General features: G+C 37.1%; 1 protein-coding gene across 1 annotated transcript in view; it reads left to right on the top strand.

The window, feature by feature from the left end:
* The window catches only part of LOC583360 (TATA-binding protein-associated factor 172), a 51,209-nt gene that overhangs the window by 300 nt on the left and 35,358 nt on the right, over positions 1 to 15,551 (top strand). The window contains exons 2-17 of the mRNA XM_030984128.1: positions 616 to 693; positions 1,201 to 1,324; positions 3,941 to 4,058; positions 4,428 to 4,592; positions 5,244 to 5,407; positions 5,837 to 5,973; positions 8,390 to 8,513; positions 9,092 to 9,250; positions 10,077 to 10,169; positions 10,775 to 10,951; positions 11,474 to 11,614; positions 12,109 to 12,360; positions 12,805 to 12,912; positions 13,594 to 13,743; positions 14,050 to 14,201; positions 14,554 to 14,722. Of these exons, the coding sequence (XP_030839988.1) occupies positions 683 to 693; positions 1,201 to 1,324; positions 3,941 to 4,058; positions 4,428 to 4,592; positions 5,244 to 5,407; positions 5,837 to 5,973; positions 8,390 to 8,513; positions 9,092 to 9,250; positions 10,077 to 10,169; positions 10,775 to 10,951; positions 11,474 to 11,614; positions 12,109 to 12,360; positions 12,805 to 12,912; positions 13,594 to 13,743; positions 14,050 to 14,201; positions 14,554 to 14,722 (2,244 nt within the window). The 5' untranslated portion in view covers positions 616 to 682. The remainder of the gene's footprint in view (positions 1 to 615; positions 694 to 1,200; positions 1,325 to 3,940; positions 4,059 to 4,427; positions 4,593 to 5,243; positions 5,408 to 5,836; positions 5,974 to 8,389; positions 8,514 to 9,091; positions 9,251 to 10,076; positions 10,170 to 10,774; positions 10,952 to 11,473; positions 11,615 to 12,108; positions 12,361 to 12,804; positions 12,913 to 13,593; positions 13,744 to 14,049; positions 14,202 to 14,553; positions 14,723 to 15,551) is intronic.

Here is a 15,551-nt window from a genome sequence, read left to right on the forward strand (position 1 = left end):
CCCTAAGCTTCCCGGGGCTGTGAAGAGAGATTAACGCTGTGACTGAAGTTTGCGTTGTGATATGTGCAGGATGTGTGTGGCTGTGCACTGTCTGTGCTGCAGCTGTGTCTGAGCTGAGCTGCGTTATAGACAGTAATAACCGCCTGGTATGGGGAATTGTATAAATAAAACTGACATTTGTCAACCTTCCCCATACACACATTCATATGCCAGACATTCATAGACTCTGCTCAGCTTAGCAGAACAACTGTTGATACATGTACGGTAGTAGATCTAGTTACCAGAGACATTGGATTGATTTGGTTAGACGGGAGCTTTCGGTCTATGTCCGAGACTACTTCACTTGTATTGTCGATGTACATTGCAGATTATGAATGTAATGTGATGTTGAATATAACATTTTTATCTTTTCATAATATCCTCATTAGTTTTTGAATCTATTTGTTTGATGAGAACAATAATTTGCATTCCTTTTTTATAAATATGAGTGAACTTCTTAAAAAATAAAAATATAGACTACAGCACTACACAGTATAAACTGTAATGAGTGTTTACTTACTGGTAATCCATTTCAAATGTAGGCCTAAATGTGTTTTGTTTTACTTTCATTGATAGAAACCCATGGTATTAAAGCTTCTTGCATTAATTTGATGTCTCAGTGATCAGGAAGATTTAGATTAGAATGGCTACTAGGTAAGTTATCATTTTATTGCAAGATATTATAAGCAGCATGATGTGCAAATATTTTCTGTAATTTGTGTGCATTAGGAAATCATTGTGTAGAACTGTAGATAACTTGTTTAATCATTGTTTCTCCTTGTTTTTCATTGCTCAAGATTGTGAAACATGTATTACAAACGTCAATAAAAAAAGATAAGTAATGATTAGAAAGAATAGGTTCATCCCTCAGCTTTAACACATTTATTTATGGTCCATCTAGGCCTACACTAAGCCACAGAGTTGAAATCAGAAAAAACACAGGCAAAATGATAACTGGAAGAAGAAAAAAAAGTGTGCTTTTGACAGAAGCTGTAAATTAATCTTATCGTATGCTCTTCAGGGAAACACTATGACTAAAATGCAAACAAAAATCCTATTATATTTTCATAAACATATTTCTAAAGTTAAATGTTTGTTTATTTTTTGGCATGACCAGAGATGAACATTCAAATGTTTTCCTCCTTGTTTGTTTTTCTCCAGACTCGACAGACTGTTCCTTCTCCTGGAGACAGGGTCTACCCATGTCACAAGAAGGGCTGCTGCACAACAGCTCGGAGAAGTTCAGAAACTACATCCTCATGATCTCCATATCCTTCTCTCCAAGGTAATTCAAGAAAACATTTAGTTTAAGTAACAATTATCGTTTTCACACCTGGTTCAGATAACCCGGGCTATCCTTAGCCCGAGCTAAGAACCAGGCTAAGGATAGCCCAGGCTAAGAAATTTGTTTTCACACCTGGTAAATTATCCCCGGGTTAACAGCTAGCAATTGCGGGGTTAAGCGCAGCTAGCGCCGCAATTGCCACGCTAACCCTACTCGAGAGCAGCGCCAGCTTAGGCCGGGAACTTGCAGAGCTAAAAACCCTGTTAGCCCCCCCCCAAAAAACCAGGTGTGAAAACCGTAAATGAAATTTTAAAAAATCAAACAATATCCATTTCACAATTATAATATATATCCGCATATATTTATGAATAAATACAAATATGCAAAATACTTCTGGAAGTGAATATATAATTGCTAAGTAATAAGTAAATACAGCATGCTGTTAAATGTCTGAAGCTTTTCCGATGAAGGCGGCGGCGGCGTCAACATCAAAAACTTAACCTAAGGTTAAGTATTTGAATTTTTAATATAATTTTTTAAAGTATAGGTTCTTACTTCTTAGTCAATGAAACTTTGACTATAGGGTAATCAAGTATCCCCAATCATGTGAGTAGAATTTCAGATCACAAAGTCAAGGTCAAAGGTCATTTCAGGTCAACAGACTTGGACTATGTTGTAGCATCATCATCGAAAACTTAACCTAAGGTTAAGTTTTTGAATTTTTGATATAATTTTGAAAGTATAAGTTCTTAGTCAATGAAACTTGGACTATAGGGTTATCAAGTCTCCCCCATCATGTGAGTAGAATTTCAGGTCACTAAGTTAAGGTCAAAGGTCATTTAAGGTCAACAAACTTAGACTTTGTTGTGGCATCAACATCAAGATTTTCAAAATGCTTCTTCTTTATTTTTCAACCGATTTTGATTCTGATTGTTTCATATGATAGGGCTAGGAGGGGGATTTAAAATTTCTACACAGAATCGTGAAATTTATTATCTATGCTAATTTATGCAAATTTATTCCAAAAATAACAAAAATTGCTTCTTCTCCCTCATTTCTTGACCGATTTTGATTTGGTTTGCCTTATCTGGTAGAGCTAAATTTGGAACACTAAACTTCTAAACAGAATTTTGAGATTTTACTCCACTGATTGATTATGGTAATTTATACAAATTTATTCCAAAAATAATTTAAAAATCACAAAAAATGCTTCTTCTCCTTCATATTTCGACCGATTTTGATTTGGTTTGCTTTATATTGTAGAGCTAACTTTGGTACAATAAACTTCAACACAGAATTTTGAGATTTTGCTCCATTGATTATTTATGGTACTTTAAAGGGCATCAATTTTTTTTTTTTGACCAGTTCAAAATTATACCACATAAAATTTACGATATTTGTTGTTGCGAGATGCGGATGAGCGCTACGTCATTGAAGTTCTGGTTTATCATATTGAATTGCATTATGCAGGCGAGACCACCGAGAGCGTTTCCCTTGTTTCCATGTATGTTGGCAATTTTCAGGATCTGAGGCTTTCAGCAAATTTTGCTATTTTGTATATATTTTGATTGATCTTAAGTTCTTAACATTATCACAACATGGGGAACTTGGTTGTTACAAACATACCGGTATCAATCAGATGTATGGTTATTTTCATTCAAGAACCATAACAGTTTGTATCACAGAATTATCATGAAATAATGGTATTAAGGAAAGTTTTATCGCGATGAACACTAATCTATTATACAAGTTTATAAAGCTTGTCGTAGAGGAAGGGTTAAGGCATTACCATACTGGGGAGCTCATATACTTCTAAAATAGCAATGTGAAGATACAAGAACATGAATAAGAGAATGACATCATCATTCTTTGGCTGGGCGAGTATTCTGTGTTTGAATCTAATCCTAACAGGTTTCATCTTACAGTAAAATAAAGATTAATTATTAATTCATGAACAAATATGCGGAGAAGAAACAAGATTAGGGGAAATTTTGTAATGTGATATGAGGAAGGAAAATGTACTAGTAATTAATGATGGTGGTGCAACTTTGAAAGACTTCCTGCTGACAATCCAGCCAAGCTGATAAGGAAATTAAATGAATAACATTCACTACACAAGTATGGCGCAAGGATATTGTAGAAATAAAAAAGAAATCAGATCATAGAATTGTAGTGATGTTGATGGTCTTGTTCTGTGTGTTCATAGGTCAGAATTATTTCTGGTCATGAATTGTAACAAACCTAGATTTTAATGAATATTGTCACCCACATTGCCACATAATGATATTGCTGTTTACTCGACAGTGGGATGTCCGTGAACTTGTACTTTTGAGTTTGTGAAATTATCCCCTGAGCTCTGGCATCTATCATTAATGCAAACCTTTTCTTTTCTTTAATGAATTGTATAGATGCTAACAAAGTTTCGATAAGATTTTCTGAAATGACAGATTTTATTAACTCATTGTAAATGCAAAATCCAAATTACTTTGAAACTCGAAAAATCCCCACACTTGGTTCAAATGGTAAGTTTTTAGGTGAGTCCAAATCTTAAAGAATGCTAATCACTTGATTCTTCACCTAACCCGTACTCAACCTTTCTTTTAATAAACTGGACAGGTTCATGGGTATCTGAAGAGTGGATCTTGGGACACAAGGATAGCTGCAGGGCAAGCTGTGGAAGCCATTGCTAAGAATGTACCACAATCACATCATCCCATCAACCCCATCAAACCAGGTAGCTCCTACTTCAAAGTCTCTTGAAATGTATACCCTATTATTAGTTTCTTAAACTACAAGAATGCAGTATGTGGGAATCCAGTTCTCCAGAGTACCCCTCTAAATATATGCAGACCAATCATAGTCAAACCTGTGTGATACATGTAGTACACATGGTTGTGTGGTGCGATGATAGCAATTTTTTATGTGAAGGTTTATATGAAGGCAAGCTGTCATCCTTGGCTTCTATTTGTATCTTTTGTACAATGTGTGAGTATGTGGTATATGCTCCAATCCACAACATACTATTTGCCTGAAAGACTAAAACACCAGCATAAAATATTGATGAATTATGTGTCTCTTCAACTTTTTTGTCTCGTTTTCTCAGAACCAGGCGTAGATGGTCCACCCAGTATCGGCGTAACTTCTGCCCAGGCCCAACGTGAGGCCAGTCGTCTGGAGTTCTCTAAGTTTGATGTGGCTCGGGTCTTGGAACAAGGTGCCTCTCTCCTTGGCTCAGCAGGATCAGAATATGAGCTTGAAGTTGATGTTGGTACGTACTAGAACTTCTCTCAGTTTCACTTGTTTGTGTATGATTGGGTCATTACAGACTGATGTTTTTTCAATTAGATATGATTACGTAAGTCTGGGACCAACATTTTACATTGCCATCCTGAAGATGTAATTCAGTTTCAAACCTAGGTATGTCAGAGACAGTTTGTAGGTGAAAGCAGATAGCTGGCTGCTCTGCTTACCATACTACAAGACCAACTTACTCTCAATTTGGAAGCCAAATCTTGATACATTTATGTGTCTCCTCAGACATTGGTTCATCTTTTCCCTAGCTTCATGTAAAATAAGTTGTTCCTCCCAGGTATTATAAAGGGTACAGGGATTATTCTTGACTAGGTTTGGGTACAACCCTTTCTCTGCCTTTGCAGATTACAATATTTTACATTTATTAAATTTTGGGACAAAGAAACCTTGCATCTCTTTTAATCAAATACCGGTTCATAGAGTTTGGTATCATGGAGCGTTGTTGGTATCAAGATAGAAAAAATAGAAAAAAATGTTGTTGAACAACATCTTTCATTGTGATACTGATCTAGAAATTGGCTATTCATTCTACTGCAATTGTGGAAAATGTGGAATAATTATAAGCTTTTTTGTTTCCATAATGCTGTTTTCCTGTTTGTGTTTGCAGGTGGTGATCCTAAAGAAAGGTTGGCCAAGCAGAAGAGACTTCTACAGAAGAAGCTAGGTTTAGATGTTGGTCTCATCGGCGTTGAAACGGATGACCTCTTCACCGATGATGACCTGAAGACCCTCCCTCAGACTCCCATGAGCTCAAATCTGTTGAAACCTCCAGTGAGTTCTAAAAACTTCTTTTTGTTCTGTCAATGAAAAGCTTCTCCAATCTAACATATTTTTCCTTGTTCTTCTGGCCCTTTGTTTGTGTGTTTGTCTTTTTTTAAGGGGCATTTCATAATATAGTCATAGGTTATACCTACTACTTTCAAAACATGTTATACATTTTTTCCAACTGAAACATAGATCACTAAAATATCAGATCTTGCAAATCTATACAGAAGATCATTTTGGCCTCCTCAAAATTTTGTCCTGTCTTAGTTTCTTGAATTAATGTAAATATTTTGTTGTGTGTAAAAAAAAAAAAGCTTAAAAGTATGATACTCTGTAATAGACATTTACGTGAACTTTGATTGTTTATGAGACACAAAGCTACTGGTTCATGTTTAATATCTTGTTATCATAATTTTGCTTCACTCTAATATCTAGGCAAGTGCAGCTGACATTGTAGCCCAGGAAATGGCTAGCCTTGGTCCTGGCCTGAGTTCTAGAGAGAAGAACAGGGCTAAGAGAAAGGCTAAGCTGCTAGCTAAACAGAGGTCCAAAGATGGTCTAGAAGGAACCAGGTAAAAAAAATGTAATATATTTGGAATTTTCACGAGCCCTCGATAAACTGCCTTATAATGTGTTGTTGCAGGAGTTAGCCATTCAGTTCAACATCAGTGGTAATCTCTGGCATCGCCATCTACTCTACAGTCGCCGCCAACGAGTAATCTATAGAGGTGCTGTCTCTGAATGGGCTAGAGTTCCAGCTGGTGTCCCCCAAGGGAGTGTGATTGGACCGCTTTTGTTTAATATGTTTATAAACGACTTGACATCTTTAGTCGACTCTCCTAGTGCGTTGTTCGCCGACGACACTATCATATTTAGGCCAATAAGATCAATTGTTGATTCAATTACCTTGCAAAACGATCTCACTAAAGTCTCTAATTGGTGCTTATCTAACCGTATGTCTCTAAATGTCTCCAAAACGAAAGTGATGAGATTATACGCAGCGCGCAAAAGGGTTTACCCGCCTGCTTACATTTTGAATGATCAACCAATTGAAGTTGTCCAGAAAACCAAATATCTTGGAATAATTAATACCAGTAACCTGAAGTGGGATTCGCATGTTGATTATGTTGTCTCACATTCAAATCGTATGTTAGGTCTCATCACTTCTGTTTCTTGGGGTCTCTCACCACCAGCCCTACTTTATCTGTATAAAGCACTTGTTCTTCCGCTTGTTGAATATGGTATACCAGCCTGGTTCCCTGTCAATCGTAATATATGTGACAGATTAGAAAGCATCCAACGTAGAGCAACTCGTCTGACACTAAAACAGTTCCGACAACAGATGCCCTACAATCAGCGTCTAAGGTCACTTAACTGGTATACACTTGAGTCTCGTAGAAAGTACTTGCTGATGTCATTCATTTGTAAATCACTTTACAGATTCATTGACTGTGATGTAGTTATACAAAATATCCTGATGATAACACACCGCCCAAATGAACTGAAGTTTCATCACCTACTTGCCCGAACCCAGTGTTTGAATAATACTGCTTTGTATCTCTTTCCTCGATTCTGGAATTAATTCCCTGCAGAACTTCGTAATAACTTTCTATTGTCACAATATCAAACTTGGCAATCCAAATTGAAGAGCCAAATCTGCTGTCAGTTTTATTAGGTTTTTAGTATATATACATGTGTTTTATCTGCTTACTTTATTGTAGGATGATCAGATATTACCTTTTGTTTTTAGATGATGATACTTGTATTCTCCTGCTTAACCTGATTATTTACAGTAACCTAAAATTACAAATTTTACTATCATCAATTGAACAGCTTCCGTAATTTCTTTGCCTTGTAAGTACATTACAACCTGTTTTTCTATAATTTGTTCGATTTTGTTCGATTCTTGGTTTAAAAATTAACATGCCAAAGGAATAGTTTGTACTTTACAACTCTTGCCAAACATCTGCATTTCTGCCCCTTAATAATTATCTAATATACTGTACAACACAAAGCACATTTGTATATTTTAATTAATTGGAACATAAAATATCCATGTTAAATAACTGTACTCTCCTAGCCTGTATTTTGCTACCAAGATGGAGTCCATCGTTCTTATTTGTTTCACTTCATAATTGTCTAATATGAAGACATATTTTTTGTTGTTGATAACTTGGCTCTTTATAATTTTCGTTAAATAACAGGAAATAATTTCTACTTTATTGACTAATTTGATAATTAGAGTTTGTTCTTTTATCATTGCCATAATGAGTTTTGCTATTCTCTTGTTAGTTGTTACATTTTATTAATGTAGTGATCTCCCATGAGTACTGCAAGTCGAAATGGGGGACATTCACGGTTTCGGTGATTTAGTTTGCCTGCCCCATTCCTGGCAACTTGTAAATGCTCATTGGAATCACGATAATGTTTCTTTTAATGATTTTCAACCTTTATTTTGTATGATTTGTTCTTCTATGTAATTCTTTTATATAAACTTTGTGTTGCCGAATAAATAATAATAATAATAATAACAATCTTCAGAATACAAATTTTATTAGGCCATGAATATAGGGAAATGGAAATGCAAAGATGTAAGATGCCTGTCAAAATATGTTTATTTTGCTGAAATGCACAAAGGGTGTTGTGTTCTAGTGTCTGGAGCATTTGAAGAGAGTGTTACTGCTTATTACCCAAAGGTCTTAAAATGATAATTGATCAATGTAACAAATTGTATGGTTTCCTGATAACTTGATTTAATTTAATTCAATATTTGTAGAGTGCTTAATACTTGCTAGAAAGATTTCTAGAGGCATAAACGTGATCATTTCAGACCGAAGTGATGATTGAAACTTTGCTGTTTCTGTACAGGCACTATCAAGTATCTCATGGGTGCTTTCCCCTGTAAACCTCAAATCCTCTGCTCTTTGTATGATTATACCAGTTTATTTGAGAGTGACATTTCTTGATTGACTCTATCTCTCCCTCCAGCATGGACAAGGAGGAGCCGACCAAGAAGCGGTTGAGAGCCGGTAGTACCTTCGGCAGCCAAGCCAGTATGTCCTTTGACAAGGCGGTGGTAGAGAGCCTTGATAATACCATCTTCCTGGAAGAGGTAATAGCAACAGAGGGAGGGAGGGAGGGAGGGAGGGAGGGAGGGAGAGAAAAAAAAAGATAGAGAGAGAGAGAGAGAGGAAGAAAAGGGGGATTTTTAAGTCTATTGAAGTCTGTATTTATAAACTGCTCTAATGGGACAGGAAAAGCGATTTTGATGGACGGGTGGTCTTTCTATACAGGGTGAGAATCACTGTTCAAGTGAAACAAAATGATGGTTTTTATAGACAAGTGGTCACCAAAGCACTTTTGGTTGTAGTATGTTCAGGGGAATTCTTAGACTGAGAGGTATTAAGCACTCACCAAGCTGGTGAATTGTTTATCTGAAAGGACACAGGACATACGGAATAATGTCTTTGTGAAAGTTTCATCAGTTTTATTGCTCTTTCACTTGATATTGTAATACGGCATTTATTGTGGTTTCATTTCCTGATTTTGCCTTTTGCTTCTGAAGTGGTAGCTGTACACAGACTGTGTTACCTTGATTTCTTTGGCAAACACTGGTAAAGTGTCACAGAAAATGTTAATACCATGCACTTGTTTACAACATCAGATTAACAACTTTGTCTTCACTGACAGCCTGGAGACTGGTCATTTACATCCTTCTGTGAGCAGCTGACTAACGACCTGTTTCACCAGTCCTGGGAGATCAGGCATGGGGCAGCTACGGGGCTCAGAGAGGTCCTCAAGGCCCATGGACAGAGTGCAGGAAAGTCAGCTGATACTTCTGTAGACCAGGTAGGAATGTCATCCCCTCCCCCTCCCAAATAAAGGGTGCTGGCAGGAGCCAGTTAGAAGAGTTTTGCCTGATATCGGGTACTGTAAGTCACATCAAAGTTTCTGGCTTTTTCAGGTTTTTCTTGTACAGAACATATATGAGAGTACAACATGTCCAGGGGGGTGTTTCACATAGACTAAGATTAAATTAAGTTGGACTGAACTATGGCAGGCCATTCATGCCACTGGTTGCTCTCACCATCTGTCTCTCAATTATGATCTTTAGATAATATGTTTTTCTTCAAATATGAACTATTTAAAAATGTAGATTTGTGACCATGATTTGTACGTCCCTTGAGAGACCGATGCCAGTAAATAGTGAGAGAAAACAATGGCATGAACGGCCTGCCATAGAACTTAAAGTCGATCTTAGTCTTTGTGAAACACCCCCCTGGTCTCTTCAGGCTTATTGGGTAAAACCAGCTGATATACCTAATAAAGGATGATGAGTAAATTGTATTAACAGATGTTTCAGAACTCTGTGATTGTTTGCTGTTGAATGAAGAATATTCTGGCCCTGGACAACCAAGGAGAAAAGTATTAGAAAATGTGAATTCAATTTGTTGTCATTATCGTCCTATAGGTCATGGCTGACCCGTTGTGACCCATGTGATGAGACTTTTCTATCGGCATCTGTCTCTTGCGATCCTGTAGAGTGTAATCAATTCAGGAGGTAATAATTCCAAGGTGCCTTTGAACATATGTAGCATTTGAATATATATCAAGTCTTGTAATTGATTTCATTGCTGTCAACAACACTGTCTCATGATTTTTATTCACCCTGCAGGATGTTCTAAATCAGATGTTTTTAGAAGATATGTCACTTCGACTGCTCTGTGTGCTTGCCCTTGATCGCTTTGGAGACTTTGTCTCAGATGAGGTAGGTTTTTATCTCAACAAGCAAGTTAGTAAGAATGAGAAGAGAAGAGGCATTGTACCTCATTGTAAATCCCATTTAGATCAGTAGTATTTGGGCGTTCATAACAGTAATATAATATCATTTTATGCACCAAAGTGTGTTTCTGGTATAGAGGCGAGAGTTTTCATTTCAAAGCTTAAAAAACAATTAAGTAATGAAGTGACTCCATAAATGTGGGAGTGGATGTTCTAAAATGGGCACCTTTCCATCATTCTGAGATCTTTGAATATTTGGAGTCCTTGGTACTATGTGTGAACAATGAACTGATCAATTTCTTTTTCTTTTCTTTTTTCTTTTTTACCAATCTGGACCAAACCTGGACCCTTTTAAGAGCAGAATTTTAAGTTTGAAGTCTTTGTCCTTGTGTTGTTAAAGTTGAATATTTGATAATTCACATTGGAAAACTTTTTGTTTTTAGGAAGAAACAAAAACTTATAGTGTAACATTTAGATCATTGAGTATAATTTTGTTGGTGTCCCTTAGCTCAAACAAATGTTAAATTATACCAGTGTCAGAAGGAAAGTACCAATGATTTATAAGACCAAGTCTTTCACATCCATTCCTAGGTGGTAGCCCCGGTCAGAGAGACGTGTGCCCAAGCTCTGGGGGTGGTCCTTCATCACATGACCCCCGAGGCTGTGCATGGTGTGTGTACCATCCTCCTCCAGCTCCTAGCCCAGAACCAGTGGGAGGTCCGTCATGGTGGGCTTCTGGGACTCAAGTATCTGCTGGCGGTCAGGAAGGTATGATCTCAAATATGTCAGACTTTTTGAAGAAACAATTGATAAATTGTTTCCCAACACTTAAGATTTATTTGATGTTATTGGTATTTACTCTTAGCAGATTATCTGTTCATCTGACATTAGTCACTGGACATAACCAGCCTAAAGTTTTTATTTTTTTCCACAGCAAAGAGTTTAAAAAAAAGGAAAACTAAATTTGAAACTAAGTAAACCTTTATTATGTGAGATGAAATAGAAGTTATAAATCATTAGTGATTTACATTGGACTATGATTGATTTCATAACATTTAAATGGATTATAAACTTTCTGCTAAACCTTTCTCAATGATTTGTGTTTGTATCTACCGGTAGCTAAGTTTCAACTGTACCGGTGAAACTGTCTAAGACAGGAATCTGATTTGGGACACAATTTGGGATGAAAATGAATGTTTCTCCACATTGAATTCTTTACGTAGCTTGCTAATGTCTATCACGAGCTAGAAACATGCATATATCTTGCCTTGTCTCTATGGTGATAACTAGGAAATGACGGAGGTTCTTCTTCCTGCTGTGCTGCCCTCTATCATCCAAGGCCTTCAGGATGTGGATGATGACGTGAGGGCCGTATCCGCTGCGGCCTTGCTACCTGTCACTCATGTACTCATTAAGACAAGTCCACAACAGGTAAGCTCTTGATCAACTTTATGATCATTTGATAGAAGCTATGAACTTGCAGTTCCAGACAACCATTTTTTAGTAATTAATCATACATTTCCAGAAAAGGGGGTCCAATGATTTTTTTTAAAAAGAAGAAGTTTCCATGAACCTTTTAAATTAACAAACAAAATTATAATTCTATGTTCAGTATCTCATTAATCAGAATAAACCTCTGGAGGTTATGATGCGTTTCTATTATTTGTGTGTAATCAATATTATGTAGAATTTATTAGACTGTTTAAGCTTTTTAACACCCTGCTTCGTTCAAAAAATCATTGCTGCATTGTTAAGCAATAGCTCCTGTATTTTGTCATTAATCTTCTTAAACATATAGCCTGTTTATAGGACATCTAGTTTGTATTCCACTCTGTACCTCTTGTGATTTGATGAAGCTCTGAAACCCTATGGAAATCATCCCATAGCATCACCATGGCAACCATTTCTCCCCTTTCTCTCTCCAGGTGATGCAGATCCTGCACACGCTCTGGGAGACCTTGGTCGAGCTGGACGACCTGACCGCCTCCACCAACAGCATCATGAACCTCCTAGCCTCCCTGCTCTCTCATCCTTCAGTCTGTATCCAGTCCAGTCTCAGTCAGCCGCTAGAGACCATGGTGCAGAGGCTGTGGCCCTTCATGAGGCACAACATCGTCTCAGTCCGCAGGGCCGTCCTGGACACCCTTTACACACTGCTCTGTACAGAGAATCCACAGGTATGCACAGAATCCTTCTGCTGCTTTGTCTCTTGTACTTCATGTCTTTATTGTTAAACTTTTATCTACTTCTCATGCATTGTTAGTAATGGAATAATTCTACTGTACAAAGCAAATGATTCAAACAATATCAAATATGTCTTGGGGGAAACCATAAAACCCATACAATTGTGGCATGCATGGCATTAACTCAATGTTCCAAGACTCAAAGTCCTTTTTTCCCTTTAGCTAACAACATGAACAGCTCTTTATGTGTCTTATGAATTATTGTTATCATCATTTGAGAAGTTAGTGATATTCCCCATTTGTCCATTTTTGGGGCATTTCTTCTTAACTTCTCATAATCCATTTATGGTCAGACATTTAAGTATACAATCTTTAAATGAAGGTTTTTTTGAAACATTCCTCATAACATTCTCTTTTCTCATCGTGTCCTGATAATAGATGCCTGTAGCAGCTTGGATTCCTTCTATCCTGACTGACATGCTGAGACATGTCTACCAGAGATGCATCTTGGAGACCAATAGGGATATCCTAGAACTTGTCAAAAAGGTAACAGATCAACTCCTACCACATGGTGTAAACAAATTCTTTCCTTAGTGGGAACATATTGTATGATGGTTCTACAATACATGCCATAGTAACAATTGCTCCTTGGTCAGTATCCTCCTCTTACCGATTCCCAAGTTGAAATCTGGACCGAATACTATACCCTAACCCTAGCCCTAAACCTAAAGTAAAACTCGGGTGTCTAACCCGATATCTTTGAAGAAATAAAGCCTAGACAAATTGTTGCCAGATCTACAATGTTGGGTTAGTGTGTTATCCTTTGTCACTTTTATCATTTGCTGTCTCAAAAAATATAACCAGGCTTCAGGATGATGATGATGATACACAACAACATTCACCTTTGTTGAATGGAAAATACTTTAGTCTGTGCTGGAATAGCATGTGTCTGCATAATGTATGATCTTCAGTCAAAGGCTCATTTGAGATGTACAGGCATATTAAACCAGCTTTGATCAAACTTTATCAAAGCATAGATATTTTAGGTTTATTTATCTGTAGCGTTGTTTAAACAAAAGTTAAATTTTACAAAATGGAAGCAGAATTTATGACTTGAATTTAATACTTACTAAGTTTTTGATGACCTTTTGATGAAAATGACCTTTGATATTGGTGGTTTACTTTTACATCATTAATGATACATACTTTCTATCCAACCACCTGTAGGTCTGGGATGCTCTCCTTCAGGAAACTCCATTTGAGTTTGTGGTTCAAGCGGCCTTCCCCTGGGTGAGCACCTGGCTGTGTCTAGCCATGCAACCTGCTAGAGTAGCCATTGACCCACAGATGATCATTGAAGCAAAGCACAAGCCTAAGGTAATTGATAGCCAAAGTGCGATGTGCTCAAAGTCTAGAGATTTGATGGTAACTGCTGTAACACCAGAAACTTTCACAAAATGATAATAAAAGCCATGGCCACTGTAGTTCCAGAGGCATCACGTTTTCGAGGTCGTCTGTCTGTCCATCTCATTTTTTTCTTTACTACAATAACATGTTAGTACTGTAAATGGATCAAGTATGCACAAGCATGTTCGGATGCATTCAGTAGAGTCAGAGGTGTGTAAGAGTTCAAAGGTCAAAGATCATATGTTCATAACAAGTGTGAAATCAAATTGTTGACAGGAAACGAGCAAGTCACCCGGGAAGTCTTCATGGAAGTGCCAGCAGACGATACTTGAAGATGATGTGGAGTACATCGGAGGGGACATCTCCATGACAGCATCTCAGCTGGATCAGGAAGAAGCTGTCTTGCTTGCAAGGGCAACTGCTGCAAGGTAAATGAAAACAGGAAATACAGCAAAAGCAAAAAAAACAACAGCATTCATTTTGTAATGTGGAGTTCTAAATATGTTTGCTGTACAGAAATAGATTTATCTTGTGATCACGCTTTGTGCACAATTTTGTTTTTCTCTCCATTTTGTAAATTTGGTTTCAGATAATAATGAACCCTACCTAGCTATATATATATATATAATATAACTTGTTACATCTTTAATATACATCTCAATATTTTCCTTAAACTCGGTTGTAATACTCTGAACGCTTTGGTCAATTGTGTGTAACTGTTACAAGCACAGTATAAAAACATTCATCATCACCATTTATTATTTTGTATCTCCTCCTCAGACTCCTCGGGCGACTAGCTCCCTACCTGACCCTCACCATAGCTCCCAGTGAGGATGGTGGACTCGACCCTTTCAGTCAGGTCCTCCAGTTCCATCTCAACACCAAGAATGCAGTGCAGCGGATGCAGGTTGCCATGGTGATTGAAGAGTGGGCCAAAGCAGGACTACAGGTAGGTTGTACAACATCATTTGCAGGAGTTTTCAAGCGCTTGTTGCGCAATGTTAAAGATAAAGTTGAGTTCTGGTCATGCAATTGCATTGTGAAAGAAATGTTTTGAAATCGATTAGAAAAGGTTGATCATGTAGCACATAAGTACTGCAAGGTTCTGGAATCATCAAAATGATAAGAAATTTGGCACAGTCCTTATAAAGTTACAAGCACTGTACACAAAAAGATGTATATGGGACTACATGAACATGTGGCATAAAAATCTGTCCCAACTTGTATGATATTACATGCCATATTTAGAATGTTAAGGCATTTGAAGAGCCATGCTTCTCAGGGAACATTTTTTATCTGATGTTCTTCCACACTTGCATGATACAATGATAACGCTCACAAATTATTTTTCACCTCTTCCAAGAACTCAACCTTCTCTTTAAGCATGACATCTATGTAAAAGGTGTACCGTAAAAATCTCTGTGTATAATGCACACTTTTTTGCCGCTGAAAAAATTAAAAGTCAGGGGTGCGCCTTATACACAGGTACAAAAAAAAAGTGTTTTTTTTTAGTTTTCGATTTATGGCGCTATGCCTGCCAATGTCTCCCAGCTCAGTAATCAGTGTGTTGACTCACCACTCGGAAACTACAAACAACACTAAAATTTGTCTGTCATCTTGGTTTGAAAGTAATCTTTCTAATAGATCTCAATATGTAGTTTATAATAATAATTCCTCAATTTTTTTATATAACAAATGGTGTACCACAAGGTTCTATCCTAGGACCTAGGTTCTCTATTGTTTTTAATTTACATTATTGATCTTACACATTCTTCTAA

Source organism: Strongylocentrotus purpuratus, unplaced genomic scaffold, assembly GCF_000002235.5.
Source record: "Strongylocentrotus purpuratus isolate Spur 01 unplaced genomic scaffold, Spur_5.0 spur5_scaffold_14, whole genome shotgun sequence".
In the NCBI taxonomy this organism is placed as follows: domain Eukaryota; kingdom Metazoa; phylum Echinodermata; class Echinoidea; order Camarodonta; family Strongylocentrotidae; genus Strongylocentrotus; species Strongylocentrotus purpuratus.